Raw genomic sequence first — 13,205 nt, forward strand, 5'->3', positions numbered from 1 at the left:
CTGTTAAATGTAGTGAGACCAGTTACAGCATATTTTTTCAAGGGCGCGAGACGCAGGTTGAAACTTTTAAACAAACTTAGAAACAGTGCAATCGAAAAAGGCATGGGCAGGAAATTTTACGGCACTTAAACATAAATGGGATAGCTTACACCAGGACCAAAGATACTCGCACATTCGTTCAATACCATTTGGCCAACATGTGATAGAGAGCGATAATTTTCAGACTTGAAAAAATATCCTTCCAGATATCAAAATGTGAATAATAATAATAATAATAATAATAATAATAATAATAATAATAATAATAATAATAATAATAATAATAATAATAATAATAATAGGTAATAATTTCGTGTGGCTATTTCTAGCCTGGTACAGCCCTTGTAAGGCAGACCCTCCGACGACGATGGGGTGTCATCTGTCGTGTTATTGTAGTGGAGGATAGTGTTGTGTATGAGTTGCAGGAATGTTGAGGATTTAAGGTAAAAATCTCTGACCCGACAGCGAATCGAACCCGAGGGCCCCCTGAACCGAAAAGTACCACGCTGACTATTCAGCTAAGGAGCAGGACAAAGTGAATAATGAAAACCTTGAATAATTGTAAGTCATATCTTAAACATAGCTATGTTTTATTTCGGCCTTTTCCGTGATTGTGAACTAATTTTATTTATAAAATGTTAGTCGTGTTTTGTGAATAGAAAAATGTCAACGTACAGAAAAAATCACAAATGTAGAATAGATTAAGAATAATTAAAGTAATTTAATAATTACTAAGAAAATTATTAGAATTGTATGTTGCACGGTTTTGCATATTTCTGGTTTGATTTTGAACATTTTAGACTTTATGATGCATGTAAATCCTATCGCAAATGGCTATCATCGTCATCATCTTTATCATTATTGTTATATGAATATCTCGTGTATTCGCACCAGAAAATGTGCTAACCATTCCACATTTTCTTTCCGGTAACGGTAGAGATCCTTATAATCATGTTCGAGATAATTTCTTCGTGGTTTATAAATTTTTCTTCTCCGTTGTAAAACCATCATAAACTCCGCCATCACGTTTTCAGCCTGATTCTATCGGCTTGAGTCACCTTCTAGGCTGTCTCAAGAAATTCTGAGACCAGTCTCCATTCAGAGAGACTAAACTCCAGTTTATTCATATACATTTGGAGATGTGTCTCCGAGAGAATCCGCTAACGAGCTGTGTCTCAAGGAGCAAAGGTCACTGCTGAGACATCGCTTTTTTATTCATATACATTTCAGACATGTCTTAATATTTATGAGACAAGAGACAAGTCTCCGGTTTATTCATATCACCCAATACGTCTCTCATATATTTGGAAGCTTGGTTTAGAAGTTCACTTTAGATGATGGATAATAGATTGGTCTGTCAAATCAGATGTATCATCTTCCTTTCTTTTTCATTTTTTTTTTTCTGCAAATAGTGTATGAAAAAGCTTCTTTCTAAAAATTACTGTAATCAAATACAGGATAAGATGTTATATGGGAAGTGCAGTGTTCTATTTTTGTTACTAATTTTATATTCTGGGTATTATGATGTTTGTTGCCTACTGTTGGAAATTCTGTTGTAAACAATGAGTGGAATTTGAAATTCTCATTGCATTTCTTTCCAAACAGCATTGAACTGAAAATATTGTATGCCCTATGGACTCTTAAGTCAGCATCTCTTTGAATGAATTGTGATGATGAGCTCACGAGCTAATCATGCTATACTACTGCATTTCACAGATTATCTTCATTTGAAAATATGATGCTTTATTTGTTGACCACTCAGGGATAGTCAGTTATGCACATGCTTAGAATTTTTCCAGTACATCCAATTTTTTGAGTGTTAACTTTCCAGACAGATTTAAGAATTTGTACATAATCTGTTTGAACATAATGGTGGTAAACATGGTTAATTTGTTTTTGTTTTTTAATACAGGTTGTCTACAAGTATATTTGAATTAGAAATGTTCCGAGAAATGATGAGGTAGCAGTGTCAATCACCTTTAGACTTCTCCACGGACACATCACATGAAGCACTAGTTGAAGGTTAGTTTCTCCATTGGTGCAACTCCTATCCGTCTTCATTTTTTTCTTTTTTCTTTTTCTCATGACGACGTGACAGTACTTAGGCCAGTGGATAAATTTCTGTTGGTGCTGGATTTTGGAGAATAGGTTGGAAGCCACTGAACATCCAGTTAGAAGTGTGTTGTATATGTGAAGCACTGAAGAGGAAAAGTGTGTGCTGCTCTTTTGTCACTAGGTGATGGTATATAATACTGGTTATCACTGTAAAGTTTGAAGGGAAATTTTCTGTTCCAGATTGATGGAATAAAGTATTGGAATTTCACACTAAGACATACTCTGTAATGCATTTGTATACAAGGCTTTAGATCTGGGAATGCTGTGAGAAACTATTGGGTCTTTACACCAATAAACACTTGTAGAGATTTTATACTCATATTGTCAAACTATTGTTTATTGGATGATGATGCTTGTTGTTTAAAGGGGCTTAACATGTAAGTTCATCTGCCCTATTGTTTATTAGACTGTATACATTGTCAAATACATTTCATTATTAATGTATGGTTCTGTTAGATCAATATCTTATTCCCTTTTGTAATTTTTATTATTGTTTGGCATCAAATCCCTTGTACATCAAGTAAGAAGCCCCTTATATTTTTGCCAACAGTAATTATCATTCTGCTTCCTCTAACTGAAGCTACCCAGTAGACAAAGCATTTTAAACATACGTGTCTGTAATGAAGATGGCAAGACAGATCTAGCAGAGAAAATTCAGCTATTTCATATGACACTCATAACTGTTATATAAATGGTTCCTTAGAAAAGCAGTTGAATTCTTCAGTCACCATGTTCATAAATTTGTTATCCAGTGTGAACAGTTTACAGAAATGTACAGAGCTGTTATTGTGTCTCTAGCTCCAACCATCTTTATAGTATGGAATTGTGGATTTGTAGGCACCACGCTTTTCTTTATGAACATCTGCTGGTAAGGTTGCAGAAGCCTCAGTTCTAATGGTAGGATCAATTATCAAGCCTGTTTGAATGGCTGTCAAATCTATCTGTTTAGGGGATACTCTGTTCTTAGACAGGAAACTTTCTTGAGGTCTGTAATATCACAAGGTTATATAGAAAATCCTTCCTTGCTCTGGAATGTCTTGTACGTTTCTGCTGGACTAAGTTGTCACACACTTGCACATAGCTTGAACATGTTGAGTGATTGAGGACATCACTGTAAGAATTCTCCTCCACTTGTCAATGAAGCATAAAGCAAAGCCATTTCCGTACAGGCCATGAAGGCTCCTGGAGGAGCGGAAAGTAAAGGCTTAGTGGAAGGTAAAGGCCAGATGACCTTTGTCCCCAGAAATTAACTTCATACTCATTTTTGGTGTAGGCTGAGTGAACCTCAGGAGCATGTGCCTCTTCAGAAGTAGAAATCTTGCTTCTAATTTTTTTTTTAACCTACAGACGAGTGATGGAGAATGCTTCTAAGCTAGGCTTCCTTACTCCATGAGAGCTTTACATTGGATTGTTCACCATTTACTTGAGCTTAGTTTTATTTTTAAATATTCCAAAGAGAGAGTGTGTATTGGAAAATAAAGTAGGGCAATAATGAAGAGAGATTAAAGTTTAAAATGGTAATAACATTTGTACCAATGTTAATATAAAAATCCGTTTTGGCAGAAGAAGAACAAACTGCTTGTACTTAGCCATCATGTACTCATCTTTTGTAAGGTGCAATTTTATCTCTTGCTATAAGCCATATCTATATTACAGATTTCAGTTAAATAGTTTTTGCAGTGCTTAATTGAAGGTACATTAAACAGATTTTTCAAAATTTGTCTTGCAGTGTGCAAAGAGACTGATAAACCAGATTCCTGTCATAGAAATGAGTTGAAAACGATTGATAACGTAAGGACTGAAATCCATATCCTGTCCGTTTTTAAACAACTGCAATAACCATGTAACTATAATATGCAGCATGTGAGAAGTCATATTATTTTCAGTTTATTTGTCTGCAAACAAGTATTAAAGCCATTTCTAAGGTGCCAAATTGAAAACAGTACCCTTGTTTAAATGGAAAGATATTTGATAAGCCTTGTTGAATGGTCACCATCGAAATAACTTCTTAGAGATTTTGGCAGTATTGAGTTTAAAGAGTACATGTTTACCAAACAAACCTTATGAAAGGAAGGGTTGTATATTCTTACAATATACCATTCATCCTTCAGTACAGCTTGGGATCTCAACGTTATGTCAAAAATGAAGTATTTGGGAGTAATGCTGGACAACAAAATGAACTGGTACCCGCATATGCAATACCTGGACATTAAAATGATGCAAATCTGGAACAACTTAGTCAGGTGTTCCAAAGGGACTTGGGGCATGTCTTATCACTTGATGACGATATACAACCATGCTATTCTATCTGTCATATTGTATGCTGCAGAAGTATGGAGGATCTCCATATCAAAAAGAGCCAAAGTGAAATTGCAACAAATACAAATATATTTTCTGATATTTGCTACAAAGGCATACAGTTCTCCAACAATGCTTTGCAAGCTATAGCCTGCACAATGCCCATTGCAGCCATCCTTGTACATAACGACATCAAAGCCATCTCCAGAGGTCAACCCACAAATGCCGTAGTTCCTTCACTGAAAGAAACTGAAATCCATATAAGATCAAGAAGAAACCATCCTAGAGAGGATCATATAAACATCAATACTTCAGGAGCTGTAGATAAAGCAGACCCTCTTATCTTCACAGACTGATCGAAAAGGCAAAACCATATAAGAAATAACAAAGATATTTTTACTGTTCCACCTATTCAATACAATGCACTGTTCTGTGGTTACAGTTATGAACAGTTATATAGATTAATGGTACATGTTTTGCCCTATCTAGAGGGCATCTTCAGCCTTTAGTCAAACTTAAAATGCTAAACTTAAATAAAAATGTGAAACAAGAATGTAGACAATTAACATTGTAAAGCTAAAACTAGAATACAAAGACATTTGAAATATGGACAAAACTAAATTAAAACATCTGATGATAAAATAGATTAAAAATAAACGTCAGTCTAAAACTATGCTTCCAGAGCTAAAACTCGATCTTCATCTTTCTATGACATGTGGTACTTGTATATTTTCAAGCATGTAATTCCAATATAATCACCAACGATCCTGCCCATAGTTAAAATTTGTGTCCAGACTGAATAAAAATAAGCATTTGTACAAAATATAATTTTGTGCGAGTCGTGAAATCCGTATTTGATGCGTCGTAAATAATAATGGGTGAGAATGCAGAGTTTGTCATTAGAGACATATAAAATAAGATATTAGCTGGAATTGCTGCTAAAAGTATCTAAAAGGTGAAATGTAGATGACGTCATAGTTACTTGGGACGTAAGGCCCTTCATAGAGAATATTTGATAGTTGAATGGGACGTTGTTTCTATGTATGTCTAGATGTTGTGCACGTCCTCCTGTTATAGCAGTGTTAGCTTGTCTGTTGGTCCTGCTTCTATCTATTTTATCATCAGATTTTTTTAAAAATATTTTTTTGCTACTGACTTTATGTCGCACCGACACAGATAGGTTTTATGGCGACGATGGGATAGGAAAGGCCTAGGAGTTGGAAGGAAGTGGCCATGGCCTTAATTAAGGTACAGTCCCAGCATTTTCCTGGTGTGAAAATGCAAAACCACGGAAAACCATCTTCATAGCGGCCGACAGTAGGATTTGAACCCACTATCTCCCGGATGCAAGCTCACAGCCGCGTGCCCCTAACCGCACGGCCAACTCGCCCGGTATCAGATGTTTTAATTTAGTGTTCTCTACTGTATATTTCAAATGTCTTTGTATTCTAATTTTAGCTTTACAGTGTTAATTGTCTACTTTCTTGTTTCACATTTTTATTTAATATTTTTGACTAAAGGCTGAAGATGCCCTCTAGATAGGGCTAAACATGTACCATTAATATACTGTATATAGCTGTTTATAAATGTAACCACAGAACAGTGGGTTGTATTGAATAGGTGTAACAGTAAAAATACCTTTGTTATTTCTTATATGAATAACTTTCAATACAGAAAACATCATGAGAATAATAACTTGTAAGGCAAAACCATGTCGGAGTAGGAATGGTAGTGGAGAAAAATTCGAAGGAAATCTTCATTGGAATAAAAAGGTTAGATATTAATTGCTCGGTATTCCAAGCTGAACTATTGGGCATCATCATGGCTGTGGAATGGATAGAACTACATAAAACTGCACTTCAACTTATGCTATTCCTGTTGACCCAAAAGCTCCAATTTTTGCTGTAGCTAATAAGAAAACTACCCATCCTCTTGCCACTCAAATCAGAGACAAACTTATTACCCTCAACAAAACGAACAAGATTTCTCTTCACTGGATTAAAGGACACACAGTACTTCGGGTGAATGAGAGAGCTGACTATCTTGCCAAGATTGCTGCCAGCTATAAATATACAATAGACTACAAATCACCACCTCTAATTCATGCCAAACAAGTATTAACTGAGTACTATACAAGAATTTGGAACTCCATATTTACCGCTTCCAAAGATTCCTTCCATACAAAATTATTCATTCCTAATATACCACACAGACTGTCCTCATCTCTCTGGCCCAACTTCATAACCACCCAGGTTATTATAAATCATGGTCGCTTTAAATCTTATCTCCATAAAATTAACGTAATGGATTCACCCCTCTGCAGCTGTCTGAAGAAATCTCCACAGACTGCTCGACACCTGTTGACTGAATGCACCACATACTCAAGAGAACAACCAGCTGTGCTATGATCAAAACCTCTGCCAACGATTGTGAAATACCACTGGAACACTGTCGAAGTAACAGAATTCAAGAAAATCTTCTGCTCACTTCAATAATTTATCAGTATGTTGTAAATATCCCGTGATATACCTGTAGGTGAAACACGGGTTGCAAATATATTAGGTAAATAAAAAATTAAAAAGTAAGTGTTGTAAGAACACAAGAACAAAGCAGAGAGCAGTAATGGGTTGCTTAAACAACCTGTTGCATTGATTTCGATGGATAATTAGAAGTAATTAGAAGTTTGATGGTGACCATTCAACAAGGCTTATCAAATACTTTTCCATTTAAACAAGGGTACTGTTTTCAACCATCCTTAGAAATGGCTTTAATACTCGTTTGCGGACAAACAAATTGAAAGCTTCCGTTGAATTTGAAACTGTAATCAGACTGGATCTAAATGCCTTGACACTGAATAAGAAGGAAACCAAAAGATTTTACCATTTTAGGATTTGTCTGCACTTTTGCTATTAATTTAATGTATTTGGAAGGTGGAAGAGAAAGAAATAAAGTACTTGCTTTTTAATATTAATTTATTTGTCTAAGTAACATGGAGATTGTTATGACTTCCAGTATATATATGTTTGTTTTTGGCCTGATGCCTTTTTATAAACAGTCTTAATTAAGATATAATGGAAGGACTGAGTTGAGCATTGTTTTGATTGTTATTTATTTTTGGATAAGTAGTGTAAGGTAGTGATGATACAGTTCTCTTCTATGCACGACAAGTTGATAATCTATGGATCTGGTGGTTGTGAACAGCACTTTTTAGCCATAGGGCAGTAAAGATTGTTTTATAGCTCTAGAGATATAAGATATTATAATAATTCATTTTTGTAATAATAAAAGTTCTAGGTACTTAGTCAACATTTATCTTCCTGTTCCTTACAGATTTTTTTTCACAAACTGCATTTCATTTACAAGGCTACAAATTAAGAGTTAACTTACACTTTTCTTGGCATCTGCATTATCAGGAGGAGTACACTTCTTATCAGTGCTACTAATCATCTTTATATTTTCTTTCTTTATCTATTCACACAATTATCTGCAAATCTGACAGCATGAATAAAATCTGAAAATATAAAGGTTGTTAATTCTGTTATTGCTTATTGTCATAGCATGATTAATGGCTATTTCCACACAATCCATGAAGGCCCTTGGAGGAGTTGAAGGTAAAGGGTTCTCTAACCTCGACATTCAGTAGGACAGAATGATTAGCTCTGTACCTGGTTGTCTTTGCCCTCAAGAATTAACCCGGTACTTGTTTTTCCTATAGCATGAGTAAACGTCAGGGCCACATGCCGCTCATGAAATGGAAATTTCGTTTCTGAACTTTCCGACTTCCTGATGGGGAACTGAACCCATGTCTTTCCAGGTGAACCAAGCATGCCTTCACTGCCTTGGTTAGGCAGTCCCTGCATGGTTACATAACTATTATTTTTTTAAAGAAAATTATGCTCTCGTGCATAAAAGTTTGAACATAATAAGTTAATAACTGTCAATTTGGTCAGCTTGGTACATAATATTCCTCATTGTTATGCACCTCAGGTTGCCTCTTTATGACCTTAATAGCCTACATAAATATTAGAAAATTTTCCCAAGTTCGTAATAACTAAAGCTGGTGGCCTTTCTTTGTTTTTCTAACCTAGCTCAGTAAGTAGCCAGATGGTGGAAATAGTTCGTAAGCTAAATATTGTGACTGGAGGGAATATTTTCTGAAGCTGCTCTTTGGAGAAAGGAAAAATGTAAAAGGACTTTCATAATATCAATTACTGGCAACTTATAGATTATTTTTGGGTTTGGACTTCATCCTTTACTGGAGTGGAATTTGCCTACGTACCCCCTTGCAGACACATCAACAGTAATAAGTAGATTATGTTTTGAATGTTGGTAATAGAATCCATTAAAAATGAGAGAGAGAGAGAGAGAGAGAGAGAGAGAGAGAGAGAGAGAGAGAGAGAGAGAGAGAGAGAGAGAGAGAGAGAGAGAGAGAGAGAGAGAGAGAGAGAGAGAGAGAGAGAGAGAGAGAGAGAGAGAGAGAGAGAGAGAGAGAGAGAGAGAGAGAGAGAGAGAGAGAGAGAGAGAGAGAGAGAGAGAGAGAGAGAGAGAGAGAGAGAGAGAGAGAGAGAGAGAGAGAGAGAGAGAGAGAGAGAGAGAGAGAGAGAGAGAGAGAGAGAGAGAGAGAGAGAGAGAGAGAGAGAGAGAGAGAGAGAGAGAGAGAGTGTGTGTGTGTGTGGTGTTTTTTTTTTTTTTTGCATAACCCATTGTGGTCTAGAAATATGAAGGTCAGAGACCTGCAGCGGAGTTAAAAGGGAGCAGTACACAATGGATTTCTCCATGAAAAGAATGTGATAACTTTATGTTATTGTTCCCAACTACCACAATATTTGTCACTTATAATATTCTGGCATGTATACAAAGGAAGCGAAGGAGCTTTGCAATACTGCTCCTTACAAAGGAGGAAGAGGATATATAAGAATCCTTCAAAGTAATGGTCAGTGGGAAGTTATAGCACATGAGTTTTTCATGTAAAAAGCTCTTTGCAATTACTGCTCCTTACAAACCAGGAAGAATCCTTCAAAGTAATGGCCAAAGGGAAGTTATAGCACATGAGAGTTTTACATGTAAAACTTGAATATTTTGTGTTATGTATGTTCACTGCACAGAGCAGTTAAACTTAAACATACTCTTGATCAGTCTTAATAGAATAGTGATTGAATTTTTGTATATTAAAAATGAATACCTTTTACATAAGTTATATGCTCTTTTCCTACTCCTGGGCTGTAGCTATGCATTTCCAATTGTAATGACTTTTGTAATGAATTTTGATCTGTTATGTGATAGTTTTAAATAAAGAATAAATGAGATATTGGTGCCCTGGCCAATAAGTTTGTTTTATGCTTGACTGCTTTCCTTTTATAGGGCATTAGTTATTTATTGATGTTGTCACTCAGTGTTTTGTAAAGATAGAGGGTAGTGCTTAAACTACCTGTTATGCCTACTCATGCAGTCCTTGAAAAGAAAGGATTAACGAAACTCATCATGAAGGACAATAAATAATTTTGGTATAAACCATTTCAGTCGTGAAAGAGAAGGTGAAGTAAACAAAGAAGTAAAATGCAACTTATTGAAGGAGATGTATTTCAAAATTTTGAAGAGGAAGGGAGAACATTAGGATTGCAAAAATGCATATATTTGGTGGCAGGATACTGATAGTCATTACAATTGGAAATGCATAGCTACAGCCCAGAAGTAGGAAAAGAAGAGTGGGTTTTTTTTTCTTCCTTTCTTCTTCAAAGAATGCAGACATTGAGACTCATAGAAATCCAAAGATAATGCAGATTTTGTTTATTCATATACACACAAAACTTCAGGTATTGCTGCACTAGGTGAACTTGACAGTCCTGTTGCCAAATTTATTATGCAAGTTAGACCATAGGTATATTCTAAATCAACATACAGGGCCTGTGTGGAATGACTTAATGTGAACTGACAGTTGTCACAAAACATCTGTCTGATAAATGGCTTGAAAGTTGAAACTGTAAAACAAGAGAAAAGATTGCTGAAGAGTGTAACAGATACCATCCATTTTTACTTACTTGACTGACAGATTCAAAGGGGACAGGAATAAACTGAAACCTATGTTGTTATGGCTGAGATCCAACTAATTCCAGAAAAATATACTAAGACCAAAAATATATAAATAGGAACTTGATTAGCACCATCTAGTTTTGCAGAACTGGTCTAGGTACACTACGGTTCATGTTACACGTGGCTATATTGTTAATGCTCTTTATTTTGATAAAAATTAATTATATGTGAAAAATAGGAAGGTAGGAGTGTTTGATGATGTGAAGATTGTGCTTATTTTGTATATTTAAGTTCATACTTGATCTCATTTCTATTGCTCTCTGTATCCACACTGACCTGACACTATCGATCCATTGCATATGTACCTTAACCCAGATCTGCCCAAATATTGTTTTGCTTGAATTTGAAGATTAATGGTATATAACTGATCTATAGGTTGTGTGATGATCCCCAAATTTCAGGACCAGATACGTTGCATGGACAGGAGGGGGTGTCCTATAAAAAGGACAGTGGGCAAAAGGGGTATGATAATAAGAAAAATGTGTATGTCTTTCTAATGTTATAATATTCTTAATTCCAGTCTAATACACGCAGTCTGATTACAGAATGAATTGTTAGAGTTTGAACTGAAGCGATTACCGTAAAATGTAAGACTTCAAAGGACCTTGGTGCTTTTACACAGGGTAATGTTCATGGTACATCATGGTACTTCTCAAAACACATCACATGTAGCATTATATTGCACTTTTTGCACCTCATAGACGCTTTCTTTGTCGCATACCCTGGACCATGTTTGCTTCCCTTGGGATTCAATCATGTGATCTACGTGGTCATATCTGGAATCAGCATTTTCTGGCGGCGATGGTCGGCTGCGCTTTTTTGCCGCTTCAGTTTCCAAGTCATGTTTTGTCCACATGTATGCAGTTTTAGAAGACACAGCCAATTTCGGATGGTATTCCTCAGTGATTTTGCAGTTGGAAGTGTCATTTACAACTTCTACATCTACTATATCGTCTTGTTCATGGTACATCATTTCAGCATCAGCATGTAACTGTGATCCAGGAAGATGATTCACGTTCAAAAGGCCTCTTCACTGGATTCCTCGTCAGTAACGATGTCATCCATGGAACTAGGTGGTAATACAGCAACAGATGCCACATTGCAGTGTGGTTCTTGCTCCAGAATTGACAAAATCTTGTTCAGAGACAAGCTGGAATAGAGGAGAAACAAACTATGTAATAGTACCCCTTATGCCCACTGTCCTATAAAGAGGACACTCAAATATAAATAAAAATCACATAGTCAATTATTCGCCACCAATAATGGAGAGATCATATATTCATTACTTGTACCTTCACCAACATATCACACCAATTGGATTATAAATATCAACAAAAGGTACTGCGTAACTTACCCTTCATTCTTCTGGGGCACAAGCTTTGCCATGATGCCAAAGTCTGGTAGTTATAAAGCTATCAACAATGTACAGAAACTTCTTTAAACTGCTTGAAACCAAAACAAATAACATTTTGTATCTTTAGTGTGCTACCAACATAACAATTAGCACCAATTTTTCCCTGATGGCTTAGGCAGTAGTAAAAGATGGTGAGTATGTCTTCTGTCCTTAAAGTAGGACAGTGGGCAGATGTGGGTTAAAATGAGGTGATTCCAATCAGGTGGTGTGAATCCAATCATTATCTCTTCCTGTCTACATAGATCTTTTCATCTGGAACATATCTCTCTCTCTCTCTCTCTCTCTCTCTCTCTCTCTCTCTCTCTCACTCACACACACACACACACACACACACACACACACTCGTAATATGGATCCCAATGCCAGCTATCTTCCTGTTTATTTCATTCCTGATTTTGTCCCTTTGACTAGTTCGATTCATAGTCCTAATGAATCTGATTTTCGTTGCCTGAATTCTGCTGTAGTCATTGTTTAGTAGAGTACATGTCTCCAAACCATATGTGAGAATTGTAGAAAGTATATTTGTGGTATAGGGTTGGTTTATTTTGCTTTTTGTGGTATTTTGCAGTCCCAGAGTAGGTTTCTAACTTAATTATAAAAGGTTGAACCTGAGTATTTCTTGCTTTACAGTATTGTCTTTTGAGATCGTACTTCCAAGGTTCTGAAGTGAGAAACTGATTCCAGTTTGTTCCTTTCCTGTTGATGGCCATTTCTACATTCTTGTCCGGCTCCATGGCTTAATGGTTAGCGTGCTGGCCTTTGGTCAGAAGGGTCCCGGGTTCAATTCCAGGCAGGGTCGGGAATTTTAACCATCATTGGTTAATTTTGCTGGCATAGGGGCTGGGGTGTATGTGTTGTCTTCATCGTCATTATGATGCGCAGGTCGCCTACGGGAGTCAAATCGAAAGACCTCACCTGGGGAGTCAAACATGTCCTCGGACACTCCCGGCACTAAAAGCCATACACCATTTCATTTTTACATTCTTTATTTTACTTAGCATTAAGTTATTGAACATATTGTTCTACTCAGTCAGTTTTTACAGCTTCTGTTTCTTTCCATAACAGCACATCATCAGAAATTATCAGGGCAGTTGGTCGGTCTGCTGGCCATTTTCTTGATAGACGTTATGATTTTGTCCATTACTTCCTTGTTGGGAATCTCTTTATGTTGCAAACCATTTTGTATTGTCCACTGCCTATCTGAACACAAATGCACATAGCAGTTCTGGTATAGTATATTTACTTTGTC

At 36.3% G+C, this 13,205-nt stretch overlaps 1 protein-coding gene across 7 annotated transcripts in view; it reads left to right on the plus strand.

Annotated features, from left to right (window-relative positions):
- The window catches only part of Ero1L (endoplasmic reticulum oxidoreductin-1-like protein), a 194,439-nt gene that overhangs the window by 162,160 nt on the left and 19,074 nt on the right, over window positions 1-13,205 (plus strand). For 5 of the 7 annotated variants that reach the window (XR_011017600.1, XR_011017599.1, XR_011017596.1 and 2 more), the window contains exon 12: window positions 1,952-2,061. Coding sequence is in view for 2 of the 7 variants with exons in the window: in XM_068225422.1 (XP_068081523.1) it covers window positions 1,952-2,003 (52 nt within the window). In the remaining 5 variants the exon portion in view is untranslated. Of the gene's footprint in view, window positions 1-1,951; window positions 2,599-13,205 lie in introns of those variants that run through there. The other 2 variants (XM_068225422.1, XM_068225421.1) reach the window with 1 other exon arrangement.

Source organism: Anabrus simplex, chromosome 1 (genome assembly GCF_040414725.1).
Source record: "Anabrus simplex isolate iqAnaSimp1 chromosome 1, ASM4041472v1, whole genome shotgun sequence".
In the NCBI taxonomy this organism is placed as follows: domain Eukaryota; kingdom Metazoa; phylum Arthropoda; class Insecta; order Orthoptera; family Tettigoniidae; genus Anabrus; species Anabrus simplex.